This window comes from Nylanderia fulva, unplaced genomic scaffold (assembly GCF_048542155.1).
Source record: "Nylanderia fulva isolate GAGA-0341 unplaced genomic scaffold, ASM4854215v1 Scaffold3, whole genome shotgun sequence".
Classification (NCBI taxonomy): Eukaryota; Metazoa; Arthropoda; class Insecta; order Hymenoptera; family Formicidae; genus Nylanderia; species Nylanderia fulva.
This window is the reverse complement of record NW_028190368.1, coordinates 7,642,191-7,664,566: the sequence shown is the minus strand read 5'-3', so window position 1 is coordinate 7,664,566 and position 22,376 is coordinate 7,642,191. Positions and strand designations below refer to the sequence as shown.

At 41.1% G+C, this 22,376-nt stretch overlaps 1 protein-coding gene across 16 annotated transcripts in view; it reads right to left on the bottom strand.

Annotated features, from left to right (window-relative positions):
* The window catches only part of bru3 (CUGBP Elav-like family member bruno 3), a 545,388-nt gene that overhangs the window by 17,630 nt on the left and 505,382 nt on the right, over positions 1 to 22,376 (bottom strand). For 11 of the 16 annotated variants that reach the window (XM_029317918.2, XM_029317917.2, XM_029317916.2 and 8 more), the window contains 7 exons: positions 14,559 to 14,702; positions 13,939 to 14,068; positions 11,219 to 11,386; positions 10,365 to 10,469; positions 6,687 to 6,764; positions 1,919 to 2,077; positions 6 to 192 (listed from right to left, as the gene is read on the bottom strand). In XM_029317918.2, coding sequence (XP_029173751.1) covers positions 65 to 192; positions 1,919 to 2,077; positions 6,687 to 6,764; positions 10,365 to 10,469; positions 11,219 to 11,386; positions 13,939 to 14,068; positions 14,559 to 14,702 — 912 coding nt within the window. In that variant the 3' untranslated portion in view covers positions 6 to 64. The remainder of the gene's footprint in view (positions 1 to 5; positions 193 to 1,918; positions 2,078 to 6,686; positions 6,765 to 10,364; positions 10,470 to 11,218; positions 11,387 to 13,938; positions 14,069 to 14,558; positions 14,703 to 22,376) is intronic. The other 5 variants (XM_085484319.1, XM_085484310.1, XM_085484312.1 and 2 more) reach the window with 4 other exon arrangements.

Sequence of the window (22,376 nt, the reverse complement as noted above, 5' to 3'; positions counted from 1 at the left end):
CTTACTATGTAAGTTTTATAACGTAGGGCGCGACTCGTCCAGATTTTCTAGGCTAGGACGTGGGTTAGTATGGCCGGCTGGCGTCCTTGGGCCTCTTCAACTGGACTTTTAATCGTTTCATCCCTATTTGGAAGCCGTTCATCGCCTGGATTGCTGTTTGCGCGCTTGTTGGATTATCGAACGACACGAAACCTGAAAATACCGAACATTGAATCCTGCAGTACGTAAGATTTTTTCCACTCCTTAAAAAAATCTTCGTTCTACATTATGAAAAAGGTATAATCTTCAATTGTTAATGTACAGTTGAAAAGGCGCTAAATATTTGTAATAGAAATAAAATTGATATAAATATAAATATATGTGTTGATTAATTAATGATAGGCAGCATCCTCTTTAATAAATTGCGTATATAATAAATGGAACAAAATTTGTCTCGTCGCAATTACATTCAGTTTATCATTTCACAAAATTTCTATATATGCTTGAAAATCCTCTTAAACATAATTGTTATTTTGATTATTTGGGGACGGCGCAATCTAGATGAACCAGATCTTCTGTGAGGAGTAAAAAGTTCGCTGGATATTACCCAAGTTATATCGGTAAAGCGATAACGAAGCCCCTCGGCAGAAACGTTCCCAAAAGATCGTCACGAGTTTCTTGGTTTAAGCCAATTTTGACCATTAGCGTCGATCTCATTTTAGTTTCGCCTTCACGGCGGTCTAAACCGCCTGACCAGGCCCTTCGTCTTCCGTCCATCTACGGTTCACTCTGCTCCGCAAATTACTTTTACTTCAGGATCGAGGGACACCCTGATTATTTTAACCTTTCATTCCACGGAAGGAGTTTACCGCCAAGCTGTATATATCCGGGTTTTCGCTCGATATATTTGACAATCCGTGTAAGAGAAAATGTTCCCCCATTCGTATTGATTATAATTATACAAGGAATTATTTTTACGGCACACAGAGACTGTCAAAAAGCCTTTGAATTGATCGCGGCGAGCTTCAAAGTGATACAAACTTCCGCGTATATTTTTCCATTCGCGGGTATAATTATACGCGCGACAGGATGAAAAAGAAATTAATAATATCAAATGCGGACATAATGGCACGTTGTTGCGAGCCTATCTTCTTTTTTACACAAATGACGAGTTCTAAAACAGGAAAAGACAAATACACAGACGCAATATATATATATATATATATGAATTTGTGCGCGTGGGCGTAGACCAAGGAATGGACGCGAATGGAATCGTCCAATTATCCGTATCCTCATACTCTCGGATACGATTAATCAAAGGAACGCCAGCGGCTTTTATCCGCATTCTCTGTTTCGGTCCTCTCTGTACGGTCCCCCAAAAAGAACTGCGCGGTTTGATTCTGGTTCCATTGAAATGGCATTCATATTCAGTCTGCCTGGTCTGTGTTCGCTAATACGGACGAATTAAATTTCCATGATTAATCCACCACTGATTGGAAACGTGTAGAGTCATTTAGAGCACTGTAGCATATGTGACTGATTGAAAGTCATAATAATAATCACAGACATATCGCGTGCACAGCTGTGTCGTGATCGTATTTTTACACAATCATGTTTCGGCATAAGGTAAAAATGCTTTTAATTATTTTTTATGAGAAAAATGTATGTATAGTATATATAGAGGTAAAGTATTTTAATATTATGCTTTGTTATAATTTTCATCGTAATTAAAATCGTACGATTAAACGACGAGATATATGAAAAAAATTTCGCATATACACAATTTGTATATATCCACTGCGCACATAATTATTTGAGCGAATTGTTGGCATCCTTCCGTCCTACCTTGCGTAGAGGTTGCTAAGGAACGATCACACATCGGGCTGAGCGGATGTATGCGTATAATAGCTCTGAAATTTCTTCGCGGCGTTACACTTACCGAAGCATTTACTCTGGTTGGTCGCCCGGTCGATGAAGACTTTGGAGGAGATGACGTTGCCAAACGGGAGAAACATCTGCATGAGCTCGCCGTCACCGAACTCCTGGGGCAGGTGGTAGATGAACAGGTTGCAGCCCTCGGGTCCTGAGATAGAGCATCCTACCATATAAATCAGAGCACATCTAAACATCTAAACTTGAAGTATAATACTCAAGTTAGAATGTTAGTTCTGGATGAGTTCTGTTCTTCGCAAATATAAATGATTCCGGGCGATACGAGAGCTTCGACTCGTCAGCGAGATTGCCAGCGGATGCTGCTTTTCTCTCTCTGATTACTTTATTTCATCTGGAGTCTTTTCTCTTTTTGATGAATGTAGATGAATCTGCGGTCGACTCTTGTCGATTTCTCTCTCGTCCGTCCGAGTGCGAAATAATGATGAAAATGATTTTGTTTCACGCAAATGACGCGAAATGACATGAATATGAGTCAAGCGAAAAGTTGAACAGACTGCGAGTGAATGACAGAAAATGATGTGAAAATGACCAAAAAGTTGAAAACGAATGATTAGAAAAAGTCACGGGGATAATTTCGCCCGTGACTATTGATAGAAATCTCGCGATTCAAATAACGTTGAGTATTTATACTTTCAAATATATACACACAACACACACTAGGATTTACAACACAATGACGATGGATGAGGTGATGGAATACTGAGATGAGTGAATGGATGTGGGCGTGGTGACGATGATAGTGATGACACTGATTACGATGGTGCGATACTCCCGTATTTTCGCCAGACACGATAATCCGTCGCTTTATCTCGTCTACAGTATGAACATTCTAAGTGATCCAAATGTGCCGTCACTCTGCGCGTCTCTCTTCTTTATCAAATTGTGTCATCTAATTATAAACGAGGTTGCGATGCGATTTATTAACTGATATATTCATATACGTGTATGTATATGAATATAATTATCCTTATGTCAAGATCTGTGAGCTTCAAAATTACGTTACATTTTTTATGCTATTTTTAATGAGATTTTTGCAAATCAATTATCTCGTCATGATATCCTTAGGTCTCTCTTTCGACTTCCGGTGTTAAAATGCCAAAGACATCTAGGTTTAATTTCAGAGAAGAGAATGCCGAAGGTAGAGAAACGAAGAGAGGGAAGACTACCCGAATAACGGCAGTCCAAATAAGGATTTAGCTAATTTCACTGAACTTTATAACTCCGACGTCAATTAGCGGCGATTATGACCGTGGAAACTTCTGCTCTCTTGCCCAGGAGCTTCTCTTCGACTAACGGACGTATTTAAGTAATGAGATGGTTGCCACTCAACTTTTAGGATGCTACTCATCGCGACCTGTTCGCTTTTCCCTCGAAAGATCTTTCGCGGAAGGATCCTACGTTGAAATTTTCTGGTCGAATCATCATATAATTGTTCATTTTGTAAGCTCGATTACGACTTCCGGTACGTCGATGTTCAACAATAATCTTACATGGCTCGTTAAACGCGCGTTTACCAATCGATAAGATTATCATCGCGAATCCCGGCGAGTTTCAGAAACCGATGCGACATAGACGCAAAATTTTACGACGGTTTTACGAGGATATTTTCATCCGATCCGGAGAGATGATTTTCGTCGATCGTCCGAGAGAGTAAAAGTTGAAAACAGGGAATTACACTCGCTTGCAAAGTTACTGTCACAAAATTTGATTCTAAGACCCGAGGAAAGAATAAAACTTTCCTGTTAAGTATACATAACATATATCGTGTGCCGTTTGTATACATAGCGACGAAAATTTGCAAAGCGATACGATTCGCGATTTGAAAGTTCTTCTCGTAGCGACCGGTTAAGTTTGATACGAAAGAATAATATTTCCCAAGTAAATTACCAATTTAATATAAACTTTCTCGTCAATTATGAATTATGGTTGTTGTGTACTTGTTAGCGTTTCTCGAGAAATCGCAAACCTGTCCTACAGTTTACGCAAAGAGTGACAAACTCCTCCCTCTCTCTACGCGAAACGACTTCGTCCCGGTAATAACTCGATCGCGGCTGTCACGCGAAACCCAAATTAGCACGAGTGTCGACGGGTTTCCGGTTCCGACTAGGGAGAGCACGAAGGGGAATTGCGGTGGACGACGAAATCACGAAGAACGAGCCATAAATTAAAGCCCGTCGTCGTGTCGAGCGCGCGATCGTTGATCCTGAAATTGGTTTTCGCCTCTCTAATTGGCACACACGCGGTACGTGCACGCGAATTTAATGGGAATGACTACCTTGCGCGTCTACTTCTATTGAAAAGTAATAGCGGGATACTACGTAAAACATCGAGATACCGAAATTTATACAATCATCCTTTTTACATCATGAAATCTTCGTTCAAATGTGCTCTTTTGTGTGACATAATGAATAATTTCAATGTATTTTAAATGTTATATGTTGTGTGTACAATTATATCTCTGAAAATACTATATGCACACAGAATTTCTACGAAAATAATCTCTCGTGCGATCTGAATACATATAATTATATTTGAGAATCTTATATGAGTTGTCATTATTTGACAAATTGGAATTTATTATTTCGCTTGATAGAATGGCACGTTTTATAAATTAATCTGTTAATGATATCTTCAGTTTCGCAAATGAAACGGTGTTGCCGATCGCGAAACGGATTCGTGTCGGATTTCTGGTACAGACGATCTCGCAAAGTCTCGCAATGCACGTATCACCGTCTCGTAGCGAAGCAACAACCAACATCGGTCGACAGCGCAACACCGAGAACAGCCACTGACATCGAGTGCAACGGCGAAAACACCGAATTAAACGACGAACATCCGAGATACGCTGACGAATAAAGAATAAAGAAAAAAGAAGGAAGGAAAGAGCTATCCGTGTACAAAACGTTAAAAAAATATATCGTGGCACAGTCATGGTTAGAGAGAAGAAATGTATAATAATACGAACACCGAGAACATCGTGTATAAGACGTAGAACACCCAGAACAACGATCAAGGAGCTTAAAGTAACACGGAGTAAGGGTAAACTCGCGAAGCGACAGTCAATAATAGATCGATACCACTGTCATGCAATGATGACAATAACGTCGATTCCCCTTCGGCTCCCCTGGGTTCCGTCCGATATTGCGGCACGCCTAACGACTTTGACATCTAACATAAGTTTCTCCAAAAGATGGAGTGTCTTTCTGCACGTTTCCTTTTATTTTTACAAAACTTGTGTCTAGCACAGAGAAGTTTCCAGGAAGTCAGCAATATGATAAGCGTTGCTCTCTCTCGTTGAAACTTTGGGAACTATTTGTGTTTCTGACAGAGTGTTTTACACTTATAAACGCACGAAAAAAATTGTCACTCAAAATTTGCCACTCGGTTTAGATTATGCAAATTACGATTCATAAATATAATATAGTTATCAACTAACAGCCATGTATAATTCTTTAACATTTTACATCTCGTCAAGTTTATACATATATCCGTTTGGAAAATGAATTTATTAATAACTTTCTTCACCGCGGATCAGAGGGACGTGTTTAAATTCGCCTAATCAATGCGCGAAGCTCCTCGCCATGTACTGGAAAATTCGATTAGAGATCTCTCGTGTTCAAGAATCGCGTGTACCGCTTACGATTTAATCGCGGTGCATGGGAAAACGTCAGAACGCATCGACGAGACGAAAAGATCAGGTGGAACGAGAATGGAAATGGATGAGAGGAGCGAGAGAGAGAAAGAGGGAGAGAGAGAAAGAGAACCGGGACGAGAAGGGAACAGACGTGGACGAAGGGAAAGGAGCCAGAGGGTTTGAGGCCGGATAAAACGGAGGCGGGGTAGCCGTGTCGCGGTAAACTTTCCATTATCCTGCGATGTAACAACGGATCGCCGGCGGGCGTAGCGGCAAAGTAATTAAAACTTTCGTTTTATTTGCATTATCTCATTGCAAGGCGTCGTATATTCTAATAATGGCGAGTTGTTAATTGCAATTAGGCGTTGGCTCGCTCAGCCCTCTTCTAACCCGGGTCTTCTCCCTGTCGACTTTTTCCCTGTCTTTGGCTCCTTTCTTCTCTGTACTTCTCCGCAAAATGTAGCGTAATAAATGACTAGCTCTCCCTGATACATCTACTAAGCGAGACTCGCGCTGTCTCTTTGACCGATTGCGTTCTTCTTCTTCTTCTTTTTTTTTTATTCAAACCAATGGTTTTTAATTAATCGCATTTTTGTGCAACTTCGTAGGACTACAGTGAGAGTAAAATGATCGATTTGACTTGTTCGCGCTTCTCTAAAGCAATCAATTTCTTTCGATTGAAAAAAAAAAAAAAAAAAATAGACAGATCAGTATTCATCCGACGTTTGAAAAGTACGAGGCAACGCGAATTTTTTGAAATACACACCTGGCACACATTGCAATATCAAAATTAAACCAGGAAGGACGAACACGGAAGGTGAAGCGAAGCGAAGCACGCTCTGAATTGATTTTCGCGAATACCTTCCGCTCATCGCTTCTGCTCGCATAATCGAGCCTCGCGGCGTGATGTCGCTTTATTTGCGAAGTATGGAATTAACGGTACGAGCTGCTCTGTGCGGCGGCGGGAGAAGTCGAAACTCCGTCTTGCACCTCGTTGGGCGCCGACGAGGGATAATTCGTGTCTGGACGTGTGTACGGGACGTGGGTCTACAAATCTCGGGTCTACAGTCGTTCGTGTTTACAGTCAACAGTTAGACGTTGATGAGCGTGTTGTACTTACCTTCCCTCTGCGTGGGCGCCACCGCGGTCATCGGCTGAGGAATAGCCTGAGGAAACTGGCCGTAGACGGCGGGGTAAGCTGCGACAATAACAAATAACAAGTACATCATGATCTGTCCACATCTAGATTTGTGCGTGCCACTGTCTCTATCTCTGTATTCCATTCTTATAATCTTTCTCTCTCTCTGTTTTTTTTTCCCTTTCCGCATTGCAATCCGCAGTCGACCGTCGTCGACAGTAAGAGCCGGCGACAGGTCGAAACCGGCAACAACCCCCGAACGAATGTAGGCGTCGTAATTCAATGCAGCGATAGCGCATACATAATGGACGATGACAGTAATAAAAACCGAACAGAGTCCAATAAACGTCAACAGATTCAACAGAAATTGCGTTGCCATTGCTAGACAGATTACAACGGCGTAATTTATGACCGTGCGTTTCAGAAGCGTCTGGATACGTAACCGGACGCGGCCATTCATTCTTGCGATTTGCCGAAGACTCGGTTGCGAAACGAACGGGGAAAGGTCAGAGTGTCACAATGTTAGAAGAATATGAAAATGTCAAGAACGCAAAGGAATATGATTCTCCGCGCGAATCGTGAGAGAGATGCAATAATTCGAAATATGCAGGTTATTAAAATCTCAACATTAATGACAGATTCTGTGATTCGTTTTGGAATGACAAGCTTTTCGAGAGAACTAAGCTCTCTGGACGCACACATAGGCACATAAAGTAACATTTACTTAGTTTAGGTAAACTTTTCTATTTGTTCAACAATTTCAAGTCTACGTCTTTAAAATGAGTATTTAATTAAAATGAAAAAAGTAACGAAAATGTGAGGTCCATCTTTTTCCCGAAGAAACTATTATCTCTCTAGGACATTTTCCAGGACATAATCTCATCATTAACGCAAAATATATAGGAATCGCGCCTTTATTCCTAAGAGCGACCTGTGTGTTTATCCCGGCTTAAAAGCGCGAGCGAAAAGAGCGATTCGTTGATACAAAACGGCCGTCTCGTACAAGCGATTCCAGCCATTTCAGGTGGCATTCATCACGGCGTTTTCGCTGACAAGGGTATTCGTCTCTCAACGTTCTCACCGTTCCGCGCGACTTTCAACACGATACTTTTGTGCTCCGAAACGTCGCGTCGCGGCCTGCGAAAACGCAGCGTTGCATTCGGTGCGACATTAGCCGACACTCGATATCTCTTCAAAGCCGATTCGGCTTGAAACGACGCGCCTCATTAAAACGGGATACGCGGGGACGCCGTCTTAGCGCAACGATGCAGCAAAAGTCGTCGTCTCTACCAAAGCTGCGCGGAAAAATATCCCGTTGCAATTTATGCGAAACTAAATATTCAAACAATTAAGAGAAAAGCATCCCACTCTTTACAAATGTTAAAATGGAAGATTTCGCGAAAGGGATAAATACGACTCGTATAGAATAAAACTTTGAAATTGGAGAGACATTATCGTAATAACGTTTGCTTAATATCACATTACACAACGAATCGATAGAAGCTAGCATTATTATAACGAGCTTTTTATATTCTAACGAGTATTCGATTACGCACGTATTCCCGATTAATAATTGACGGTCGATATATTAAGAATTGAAGAATCGCTCGCGATATAATGAAATTCTAATGTAACAAACTTAATATGAAAACCCGAGTAGATTTTGCCGTAATGCTATTTTATATCTGTATATATCTGTGTTATATCACGGAGGGTGGAAACGCCCCCGCGCGTAAAATGAATAAATATCAATATTACATCTGATCAACGAGAATCTGCAAAATATTTCACATTAAACACAGAAGTGCCTGATATATTTTAATTCGCGACGCGATCTCTGCGCGTTTGATGACAATTGGTTAGTCTGTAAATTCGGATCTCTCTCGCTATAAACGCGCACGCATCATATATCGTTCGCTACACGTGACGAGGCAGAAAGCAAGTACGTCGTTATTAATTATAGCTTGATAAATATTTAAAACGCTCGTGATTGATACCTGTTTGTGACGGATAGGCGGAGCGTGTGCGCGCGAGCCACGCTCTCTCAGATCGGCAGAGGCGAATTTTCGCCCCGGAATTAATTATTTCCGTGCAAACATCGCTTTAATATATTCCGATTGACGTTACCCGACGGCCCCCTCTACCCCTCGCTGCGCGATGGATCAACGTTTGGCGTATGAAATAAATACGCCATCATACGTCGGCCGCGTCACGCTCAGATAGAGGTACACCGTTATTCGGGATTGCTTTTTTTCCACTCGCTGATCTCGATGGCGCGTGTGTACACTGGCCGAAAATACATAGAAAAAAATATACCACTTTTGAGTCCTCGGTAAATACGACCGCGTATATCCTCGCACGCGCACGCATACGTTTGTGTAACTCGAATTTGTTGAATTTTCGCCGATACGATGAAAATGCGTTGAGAGACGCGATGAGGCAAATTTTTTAATCGGACGAAACAGGAATAAGTAGCGCGTCCGCGAGTTTGTTTCTTGCATTCCCGATTATGTAGTATTATTGTTTTTTTTTTTTTTTTTTTTTTTACAAATTCGATCGATCAACAGTGTCCGATCGACTGGCGTTAGACCACGTGTTAACGCATTTGCGCGAACGCGGAATTCGTTAAACGCGCTCTCATTACGGACGGTGATTGGAATGTAATAGAAGTATAGGTCCATCGAGACGCTGATTATCCGTGAAACGAGATCATCCATTTTGCCGGGCATTATTGGATCATAATTTGCGCCGATGCGCTGCACTTTGACGTTGTTGCAGCGCAACGTCGACGGTCGATGGCGGATATTTCGCCGCTGGTGTTGGTGGCTGGGGGAATGCATGCACGAGAGGACGTGTTACGTGTAAAACTACAATATAATATGTACACGAAGTACATTTAGAAGGACATCGAAGTACATCGTAGCATCACAGCAGAAGCATTATAGAACGAAACGTTGACGCGTACACGATCATGTATGACGTGTATGTATGGTGTGTATACGCATGCGGCCATAGTTGCATGCAAACAACCAGCAACGCGATCAGCGAAATCGAATTTTTCGCAGGTAAGTGCTTCGACGGCGCCCGAATAAAAGCACGTAAACGTTCTGATGCATTTTTCCTTTACGTACAGATGATCTCCTCCCTTTTTTCCTCGAGAACACGCGCGCTTTTCGACCCGCTTAAGATCGCGATAGGCAACATCCGGGCGAGATGAGGATATACGCGAGGTATTATCTAGTCGCGTGTTAAAACCGATGATCCGTTCTATTCGCTAAAACGATAATGCGAAACGCGTTTGTAAAACTTTCAAGGCGATTTTAAACGGAGTACACGCGAATTAATTTCACGCTTTACGAATCGCTTTAGAAATCGTGACCATAATTAAATTCTAGTATTTTGTAATAACGTTGCTAGAATAAGATATAAATATATAATTGATGTTCATTAAAATTCATTTATGCAATTTCGGAGTAAAAAAATGGACAAGACCGCGCGTCTATATATATATATATATATATTTTTTTTACGTTGATATCCGCGAGTTTGGGTGGAGTTTTGGATGGGCAAAACGCGCTACAGTCATTGCACGAGGAACAGGGTAGACCAAGCACCTTGACAAGCCGTGGAGATAAAAATTGAAGCTGGAGAAACACTTACCGGCCACTCCAGCATAAGCCTGCATTCCAGGATACGCGGCGGCATGCTGAAGTGCCGCCTCCCCGTTGGGCAGCCCCTGCGCTGGAATGGACAGATGGAGGGCATCTACACTTCAGTAAGCTCAGCTCTTATCGGGGAGAGGGCCTAGCCTAGAGGCCCCTGTCGCAATACCCAGTAGGCCAATCGATATTTCCCGTGACTATACTCGAGTATAGTAATGACTATCCGAATGGAGCGATAAAGGCCAAAGATTAATGGAAGCTTGACTATAGGAATAATCATATATCACCCTCTGTGTAAAATTTATCGTTTGCACGGTACGATTTATACGACAGTTTAATGATTCGTTAGCGTTGTACTTGATTTAACTCGACCAATACTCAAATTGTTTTTGTATTCTTTTTTGGAATTATGAAGATCGAGATTCAATCGCGAGAAGTCTTTCGTATAATATTTTTCAAACTGTAGGTATACATTTTTTTATAAATGAGATCTTAATAAAATTAAACTTTAATAATTTATTTATCGTTCGATGTTGTTCACGTGATCTGAAAGAAGTTTGTTATCGCTTACAAAATATCAATCTCGCGTTTAGCGAAAGTTGACATAAGCACCTTCCACGTATGAATCTCGTATCATCGTAATTTCAGCGCTTCCTCGCAAATAAACGCCAACGAATGTAGCGGCGCTTCCTCAGCGAAGCACAGGGGAAGTATAACGAGTATCGTCCGACGTACTCGGCGTTGTACTTGGCTTGCGCGAAGTTATTTACATCCCCGCGGAATAATAAAGTCCGTCGTCGATTGGCCGGGCATTGCGCAGGGGCGGCACGCTGCGCCTGAGTTGATACTCACGTCCCGCATAAGTCTGCGGTATTCCGTTGGTGTAGACACCTGGATCCGAGCCTGCCGGCTGGCCGTTCGGCGTTTGAGCGGCCATGTTAAAATTGGGCATCGTCGGCGACGGTAACGACGGTATCGCCCCGTTAACCGGTTGCCCTGTGCCGGTACCTACGAGCAAACCTGATCAGTACACCCTGGTTACCCTCTTGCTCTTTTAACACCGACCTCGATCGTCCTCTGTGCGCGAGGCATCGGAATCGGGATGCAATTTTTATTCCTTTTATTTTTTGTTCTCACACTGTTTTTTCTCCCCTTTCTGTGTCAGATGTAATTACAACAAATATTCGATCCGGGAAATGATCCGTATGCCTCGCGTTTGAGGGGTCGGACGAACTACGGACCGTCGGGTTTGTTGATTTGATCCGTAGAGCAGAGCCTTGTATCGAGTTAATATCGGTTCGATCAAAGGGCTGCGTTTAACGTCGCATTTTTTTCTGTCTCTCTCTCCCTCTTACCCTCTGTGATCCTGTGTTGCGCTTCATGCAACTTTTGCGTAATATATACGATCACGTATTATACTACTGCGACTATATGCTTGTTTTTGATATATGTACTACAACGTTTATATGAAAAGGTCGTGTTTATAGGTAGGTAATAGTTTGTCCCCTGTCAATGATGTGACTCGGATCAGCGATCAAAGCCTTGCATCGTGTTAATGACGCATTGATCGCGCCAATGACCAACGTTTGGTATCGCGTCAATATTACTCGCGGCATTGATAAAGAGATATAATTATGTTTGAGTAATAGCTGTGTTGTTTCTATCGAGTTGATGCAATTATGGAAAATATGCAGTCAAGGGCACACGATAACAATAATATTGAGGTACGTATGTTTATGATGTAATTAAAACACAACTTTTTGAAATTAAAAGAATAAATGTCGGGAGAGCTTCAGCTTTCCAAAGATCCGCGATTGGCTGTCGGATAAAGATAAGTGCCGGCACTTTAATGCATATCCGAATCGGGTCTATATGTATATAGCTGCGAAAGGTGGAAGATGGGGAAGAAGAATCTCGATGCCTCGATAACATCCAGAGATTACGCTGTGCACATCCTACCTATACGTGCATCGGGTATGACGATACATCGTAAACTTAAACTCCCGTGACTGCGCAATATACGCCCCGACATTCTCGATTCGCGATGGGTAGTCGAGCGGTTTCTCTACACGGATGAGATTTTTACAACGGCACTGAAAGCATTGTTACCTCAAAGTATATTGATACATTCGTGCGCGAAGAGTTCTCGTTGAATTTTGCAATTTAGAATTTCGCAAAGTAGATAGCGAGAAATTAATTACAACGCGCTATTTCAAATTGTATTTTCTATAGAAAGAAGACCCTTTTTTTTTACCGAGGTATTTTTATTTCTAACTAAAAATAATTCCGCTTTAATTTCTACATCATCGATGAATCCTCTTTCACAGAATACTTTGAAATGCAATTATCGTCGGAGTCACAGAGCGTTTCTCCGATAGATCCACCTGCAAGTGCCATCCTGTATACATGCCGTTTGCGGTTGCGGTATCGTTCCGTCGGAAATAAAAGCTCGCTGCTTCGGTAATCTTTGATACGGAGTAAAGCGGATGGACGCGACGGGTTGGGTCGGGGGAGATTGGCGGAGAAATAAAATATTATTTCCCTATCAAACGGTATTACCTTCCGCTTGACGAGACTCGACGTATAACGGAGCCGATTTCCTCGCTTATTTTATTTCTTTACAGCGATTTCGACCTCTCCGTTGTTTCTTGTATCGCCACGCGGAGGGCGCGAATAAAGAAAGACGGGGTGAAGAAAGAAGGGAAAGAAGGGAGAAGGGCAAAGGAAGAAGCGTTTCTTTGGCTTTTCTTTTTTCCCTACAACGAGTTTTCGATAAAGTTTCGCGGTACCGGCAATATCTCTCGCTCGAGTCACGTTCGATGAAAATGTATTGATTTACGAGTCCAGTTATAAGGCAACCGACTGTACGTCTCGTCTGTCGCGAGGATTCAGGAAAATTATAGGCAACAGATCAGGGAGAAATGGCGGCCGAACGGGGGAGATGTTTTATATTACTAAAATTGAACAGCGTTATCAGAGATTGATGATTAATCATTCGTATGCCCTCGAGTGCTTTCTTCCTTTTTGACAAATATTTTAATGGATTGACATTATTAATTGATTAACTAATACCTCGACGTTGATTAATTAGGATTGAAAAATTGGATATTTATTTCTCATATGGTTTTCGTAAATTGTTATTGATATATCGTATGACGGATACGTTCTTTATCTATACTAGCAAGGTGTGTATATTATATATTTTTATTATAACTTGATATTTTGAATTAATTAAATTGCGAATAGATTGGAAATATAATAACTCCTTAATTAAATACAAATATTGATAAATGCCAATGTTTATCTGTAGAAAAGAATATTAAATAATAAAAGTATTATAAATATACGCAGATTTCTGAAAGAAAGATGCCATTTTTATTAAGACAATATATTATATCGATATTCCTCACTAGATTACGAACGTCTCCGCCAAAAAGTTTATAGAATTCGATCAATATTCATATTTTAGTTTCAAAAAAATATCTCGGAAATTAGAAAGTAAATGAATTCTCTTGCGACACTCGCAACATAATCAGTATCTTGATTTTTTTGCAGCCAGCTATATAGCTTACCAGAAGTTGGCGGGACTACAGGGTTTGGCATGCCATTCAATGCATGCGGCAATTGTCCAGCGGCCAATGCAGTCATTGGATTGATGTATGTTCCCTGTGCGGTCGCGGCTGCCATGAGCGCCGCTTGTTGCTACAATAAAGAAGAGAATTTCAATAAAAAAGAACGTTCTCCCTCTAGTATTTTTCCATTACTATTTCAATAAACACCTTTTGAATTTATTGCAAAAAATGAAACCTTGATTAATATTTATCTAATCAATATTTTTTTATTCAAAAACGAAATTTTTTTTCTATTCCAAATTGATGAAAAAGGAATTGTGGCTAAAAAACCATGATTTTGAAATATATCGTGGAATATTATAAATGTAGCATTTTTTTTGTGCGGAAAACGATATTTTTTGTCTTCCGCTAAACTGGTCGAGTCTGGGAAAAATTAAACCACGAAAGGTGATTGCGGCGGACCTCTTTGCATGCCGGCGTTAACGCGACGGTATCGTGTTTCGGCCGATCATTTCCGAGAGTAACGAGGGACGAGCCATCACAGATTGTGAGTCGCGGTAACGAGGACAACAAGGCGGTAATGCGGTAACGCGAGAGCCATTAACGGTAACACGACCCACCTGAGCGTAAGCGCTGTAAGCGCCGAACTGATTGAAGACGAAGGGGTTAAGGAGGCTCATGTTCCCGGCCATTTGCTGCATGCGTCTTAGTTGTCTCTCTTTATCAGTGTCTGCGAATTTTACCACTATGCTGGATGACGCACCCTGAAACAGATAATGCAATATTCATAATTTCGCTCTCATAACGTTGGGATTTTACAACGTACCAGATGCTAGCTACGTGTACATTTTAACGATCTCCGTAACGAGCTATTATTTTACAACACACAAGAGCAACGTATGAAAAAATTAGTTTTACTCAGATTTTTATAAGTGAATAAATATAATTAAGGATTTATACATTGTCGGTATTTTTCACGATATCATCTGTGCGAAAAAAATCAAATAATTTATTAAAATAATTTCTCATGTAAATTTCGCTCATCGAAACTGTCGAGTTCTAATTAGAACTTTGAAAGCTGAATTCTTCTCTATACATTTCACTGTCGATTCATAATTTTTTTTATTGTTAAAATTAAAATGATTTGTAATCATAATATTTCCTCAAAGAAAATGCAATACAACGGTAAAATAATATCAAATATAATATGCAAAGCAAAATGAACGCTCGCACAACGCTTGCTAGAAAGAGCAGGTATAAAATGTACAATGAAGAAGTGATTCGCAATCTTTTCGCACGAAAAAGACTCCTTTTGAGATGCTCGCGAGAATATGTAAGGCGATGACGTTCTCACGACGTCTAAAATATAAATGGAAAGGCAACAGGTGGTCAGTGGCCATTGTGGCTGCGGAGAAAAGCTCGGCTTTCGCGCGCGAGCACCCGGTGATACATTATATTCACGTCATCAATGCAAATGCTGGCTGGGCGCGCGTTCCTGAGAGTTTATATAACAGTTGTAATGTTACAACTTGCGTAACGAGACTTTTAGCTCTGGTCACGCGACTTCGCATGGCGTACTTCACCGTGCTTCTTTCGCGCTCTTTCCTCTCCAGCGTTTTTTTATGTCGCTCGTTTGCTTTTTTTCAACATCCTTCCTTAGGGAGCCTAAAATGCTCAACAATGAAGGAACATATATCAAGTAAAATTATTCATGTAAATATATTCCTTAATATAATCGCTCCTAATTAATTCAACATTTTTATGAGATTACATTCAGTTTCATAACTTCTATCGATTCAACGTTTATTAACTGCTTCCATCTTGATTTATACACTGACATTAAATCGATATTATCGTGATGAACGACTTTTCGATTTACAAAAGCCTCGCGTCGCAGACAGAAATTGTTACACAATGAGAAGTGAATCTCATATGTAATCTACATATTAAAAATATGGCCAGATGGATCTATAATGGGCGCGTTTATTTCTTGAAAATCATTGGAATAATTGATGTTCTCATGTCATATAAGAGCTCAATGAATAATCGTTATTAAATTTGTAACGGTAATAATAATAGTATGCTAATTAAATTATTTTCTATTTGATAAAATTATAACATCTTAAATAAACTAAAAGTATATAATAAGTATGTAATGTACAAAAGTAACTTTTTTCAATTTATCTATAAGATCAGTTATATGTATCAGTTATATGTTAAGATTAATAAGAAACACTTGAATTTAATCGAACAATACGAGGGTATATAATTGCAGACTATTTTAAGTGGCAGATGCTAAATTTTACACAGTAATAAGAAACAAAAAGTTCTCTATCTACGGCACGATTGTTATGCATTAACAACTGGAGCGTATATCGGTAATCGATCGACTGCGTCTTCACCCCGCGGGAATTCTCTGCAAAAGGCACATGGCTCGTTATTCATCAGCGAATCACATACTGGCTGACTGGTGCAATTGCTTTTAATTTAACGACGAGGACGTCGTCAGATTCAGAATCGATAACGCGATATATCCGCCCGACAGATTTCCACGGAACGTCACCTTATTGCGATACATCGCGTTCCGTTCCTATTAGATCGATCGAGATGTCGCCTCGCTGGCTTCAAAGACAATCCCGATGTGAAACGTTTTCAGCATATATGCGCACACTAACCCGTCCCGACACTCTCGCGGCAATGCGTGTGCCATGCGTCGGGATATTCGCTTTACGCGCGTTAAATGCTCGCCCCCGAAAGAGGGAGAGATTTTACGTCGACGCCAATCGACGCTGTCAGAAACACTCGCTCGTTTCGCCGCGCCAAATTTTGCTTTTATTGTTTTTTTCTTTTTTTTTTTCTACGTCGCGCGTTTTGTTCAGAACATTCGAATGGGCATTCTCATCGAATGTTCGCGCGACAAACGAAATTACGCAGGTGCGACTAGCTTTTACAAGAGACTCTCCTATTGTCTCTCCTCCGTGACCAGACTCGAGCCATTGTTTTCGGATATTTTCAGTATAAGTTAATTTCTCGAAAATGTTACACATAAATAAAAGTGACGCAAAGTTGGAGGTAAATATTTCTATTCTATTTCTTCTCGCGCATTTGGAAATATATAACTTGAAACTCGAGTTGTAACGAGCTTTAGTCGATAATTTACGGTGCAAGGTCGGACACTTGAAAGGTTATTGCGTAAAAATCATCTCCCTTTGACTTTTCAGTCGCGGCATCACCTTCGGCAACGCGTGTGGCAGACATACCGTTGTATTTGGCATTTTCGAACGCTGAAGGGCTCGCACTACACGAGCACCTCGGTTATTAAAAGTTTCGTTTGTGGCCGGGCCTCGAACGGGGTCAAACGCGCGTATAACCGCGAGCGTCGCGAGAAAACCAGCGACCAGGTGCACTTTACAAAAGCATGAAAGTTTTGGGAGCGCGCGGATGTAACTTTCTGCATTACTGTAACTATAACTAATATCGAGAGTTTTGCGCGCGCGATACACTTCCCTTTTTAGTTTAGCTATATATACGTTTGCGTTACTCTTAAAAGCTCTGCGATGGAACAAAACTGCGAAGTATACTTTTACGTTCTTTAAAGGGCATTTTTTTGCACTATTGCTACATTTTATTGAGCATTTTATCTAAAAGATTTTTAAAAAATGTTAATTTTCTCGAACATTTTTCAATAAACCACGCATTATGTTTAAATGTTGTAAATCTCAAAAGTACTTTAGATAATTATTTTTTATATTCAAATACATAATATTTGTCGTTTATCAAAAGCAATAAATAAAATAAAAGAATCAAAAAATATATATAACAAAGTGTTGACAAAATTCTATTCCTTCTTCCTGTAAATTTCAATCTTTTGTCAGTTACAATGTTATGCGAGAGAAAGTTCTAAATTCAAAAACTTTCGCAAAAATAAATTTATTTAACTCGTTGCTCGCAACGATAATGTCAAAAGCCTACCATTTTATTCCGATAATAATTCGAGATACTTTTGTTACGAGTTACAACTGTGGCAATTACGAAAATCTTCGTAGAGCGTACGAGAAACTTCTGAGTTAGTAGCCGAGATACTTCAAGTTCATCGAATAAATCGTACGCTCTAAATATTAACGAGTTCGAGGTCAGCGTTGACGTAAAGGAAAAAATTGGAAAGTCAAATTTTCCAACAACCACCGCGGTCCGTGCCAATCGGCGTGTGCGTATTACGCTCTTTCGTGCGAGAAAAATGGTCGAACCAGCCGCGCTGGTTACGCGCGATGAACGGCATCGACGCGTGCTCTCCCCGGGAAGATAATTTGCGTCGACAGTCTCGAGCCCCCGAGGTCTTGTGCAGCACGCAGGTGTAGATGTCCATAAGTAATGTACGTGTGTGTGCCCCCGTGTTTGTGTATGTGTGACATTTACGCGAGCACATATGTACGTTGTCGCGCACGTGTGCGGCATGGAAGAGACGAGGCTGGAGCAAGGCTAGGCGCGATCGGGGGTGCGCGAGGGAAGGTGAGGTCGTATCGGAGCCAGTGAAGCCGAAGCCTCATTATTGGGGGATTACGGTTCATTAATTCCGATCCAACGTTCTGAACTGCACGCGAAAAGGAAAAGCCGTCCTCCCGAGAGCCGGAGGTATCATGCGGGGAACGTTTGAAGTCGCTACCGCTCCCTGTTGCTCGTTATGTCTGTCCTACGTGTCGCCCCCGTTAAGGTTGCCCCTTTAAAAAATGTCGATATTAAAGCTCGCGCGCGCACCTTTTTCCATTATGATTTCATGAGCCGACGCGAACGTGGGTTGCGCGTCGCGTTTGATGTTTCATATCCGCGCGCGTATACGTCGTTGTCTGCTTGAATTTGAGCTCGCCGTTCTCAGAGACGCGCGCCTGGTCGATGCTTTTTTATATCCGCACTTCGTCGGCGTCTCGTCGCTTCTCATTAACCGAAGATCGAGAGAGAGAGAGAGAGCTCCAAGATAAAAGTTGGCGAGGATATCTCTACTCCCTGGGTACTTGAAACGGCGCCTCAGCGTCGGAGTTTAGCTCAGAGGGCTACAATATTGGGCAGGCCTTGCCAACGGAATGAAGCAATTACCTGCTGATTGGAGGCTCTCCCGTTAGCCGCACCATCACACTTGCCAATCCGCTAGATGGTAATTTCAATAGATACAACTGGAACCGCAAGACCGGGCGGAACGCCGATTGCTCCTCGTCCTCTCGTGTGATTCTCCGTCGAACCGGAGTACAGAAGCGAGCGTTTCCAATTCGCGTCGACTGTATTTCAAATTACAAACCGCTCACGCGATCCTTTTAAATGTCGGTGGAAAAATAGGTAATTGGAAAATCGTAAAGAGCATCGAATTGATATAACACTGAAAGATTTCGAGCACTCATAAAAGGTCGGAACAGTAAAACAAGAAGAGAATAAAGGTTGGTAATTATATAAATGAGAGCAGCCATAATGTATTACACAAATTATGCGTAATTTATTCTACAAATGTTTTGCGCATTATAATAACACTGACATTTTAAGCAATTACTACTTTCTGTTTTATTCGATCAGCTGTTTAACCTTTGCAGAACTCGTCTCTCTTCTAAATTTCTCTCTTTATTTAATCTATTTTTCTTTATATATTAAAGAATGATATATTTTGTTATTTTAAAGGATTCCCAAGTAGAATAAATAGATATTCGTGTATTTTTATATCGTTTCATCGTAAGTAGATTCGATTAATATCGTAATGAAGACGTAGAACAAACGTCGTCGAAATCCGCTGAAATTGGCACTCTTGAATGTACACGGAAATCAATTATTAACGTTAACATCGCGTCGCTTTGTTGACGGGGTGTCTCTATCACAAATGCGGCGCTCTCCGTGCTGGATACGTTCGTATCGATTCGACGATACCACCTTGTAACGGAGGGAGAGTCGGCGCACAATGAGGAATCACGACAAGAGAGCCTTATCGTACGAATAATCACTTCGAATCCCGCAGTAAGGACGGGATCTTGCTGATGGGCTCCTGCGCTCTCACGGTCGATCGCGCTTCTTTTCCACGGTCGTCCATTCTTCTCTTCCTCATGCTCTGTCTTTCTCCTTCTTTGGTAAAGATTCGGACTCCACAGAGTCGTTCTGACTCCCGATACACACGAAAGACCCGCCAAACAAGTAACAGTTGTACTGGAGATAAAAGCAATGCAATTACGAGGCCGCCGAGGGAATTACTCAGGGAATGTCTTTAATTAAATGTTGGGAGCAGTTTCCGAGCCTCCGTTAATGCAGAGACAATTTCCTTCCATCCACTTTCCGTGCGCGCGCGAGCGCATGTTCTCGACCAGAAAGGCAACATCCGGCCGGAGATGGAGATCCCCGTTACGTCCGAGATTCGCAGGCATCTCGACTTAACGAAGTTTTAAACTTTGCGTGCCTAATCACTCGCGTCAATGTCCATTCAAAAACTCGCTCGACAAGTATCGATTTCCATCGTTCGAGTTTCCTTATTCCGATCGAGAAGCGCGCATCGCATCCTGGCGCGAATCGCTCTGTTGTATACGCATCCGATTCACTGTTCTCGTTAAAGTTTCTTGGAATAACTTCAATTGGCCATTGTATCTTATCACTCCTGAGAAACTCTCTGTATGATGAATTCCCCGTTTACTTGGAATCCAATTTAGCACGTTGAATTCCGATTAATTTTGCAAAGTCTAAGTAAAGATTAGTGCATCTGCTATCCAAATATTTTACGATAAGCGTAAATTCCGATTTTCATTACGTCTATATTAAGATATCGCTACGGTTGGCTATTTTGAATTGTATTAAATTTTTGTAACGCTGTAGATCGTCGCTTGAAAAAACATATGCAGACATCTCATTGCGAGAAGATATGGCAACGATCGATGGTCTGCCAAAGTTACGCAAATAGGACCAAGGGGACATCATTCGACGACTCGTTCTGACGCGACGCGACGAAACGCTTCACGTGGTTTTTTGTTTTTATTACGAGACATTTCCTGGAGATATATGTACGCGAGGGGGAGATTTCAGTGCGCGAGGACTGCGACGTTGGAGGGTTTGCGAGGCGTGACAAGAAATGTCACACGCTTCGGAAAGCATAACTACATGAGGCCTGGGCTCGGTCGCATGCCGGCTGCGTTGACACATACGAGACAAAAGGAGAAAAGAGAGAGAGAGAGAGAGAGAGAGAGAGACATAGGCACATACCCTGCAATGCGCACGAAAATATTGAGTCCTTGAAAAAATATTGGCCGTTGCGTGATGCACGAACGCGTCTATGATTCGAGACGTGTAAACAGGGCTATGGATCGATACGATCAAACGAAAAAGTGTGCGAAAAACTTCGGGACTCGAGATGTAATATACCCGTGCAGCTAATGCATAGGATTGCGTGACGCGCGTGTCCGGAAAAGCTAGATTATCGTCGCGAGTAAAAGTATTCAATTCTTTACACAAAAAGTGAGTAAAATCATGTTATCTCAACACATTTCGCGTGACAGAGTCACAGTTTGTAATAACATTATTAGGGGTCGACGGAAATTTTTATAATATTTTATAAAGCATTAACTTCGCGCGGCGCAAACTTCTAGTTGATACCGCGAATTGGTTTACACGTTTTCTGATAAGCGAGAAGAGAGGGAGAATAAAGTTATTCCTCTGTTAAAGTATTTAAAAAAAATTGAGTTTAAAGCAACGAGAGAAGAGAATGGCGGAATCCGAGAATACATTGAGCCGCTGGAAAAATATTGTTCGCTAGGAAAGGCACGGGAGCGTTGTTGCGAGAAGTGTAAACCGCATTATACGGGCCGTGAAATCGGAAAAAAATGTTTGTGCTGGTCGGTGTACACAGACGTCTCGGTATTGTTAGAAATTAAAATTTTTTTTAAGTGTAATATCTCCGAATGACGGATTGTAAAATCGGCTAAAATATTGAACGCTCGAAGAAACATTGCTTGTCGGGTGACGCGTAAATAAATACGTCGATTCGAGAAACATAAATCGCATCAAAACCACTTCTGAAAACGAAATAAAATGCGCTTACAGTACAGAGGTTTTATAATAATGTTTTTGCGTTATCAGCAAAAATATTGCGATATTAATCTCGCGCGACTACGTACGGCGTATCTATTAAAAATATCGCGTTTTCGATGGAAAATGTGTAACGTAATTTATCATTGCGTTTAAACTTCATATTTACATTGCAATAATATATTGATGATGATATAATCTTGTTTGTTTATCACAAATTAGAAAATAAATTATGTTTATAATGCTTCCTAGTACAAATTTGTTCTCGTGATAGTAGGTGTACGAAATACATATATAATTTTCGAAATTACATAAGAGCGTAATGTAAAATTTTATTAAATATATATGTATAGTTTTCTAATTTATATATATTGCCATCAAATTTATATTTATCGAAA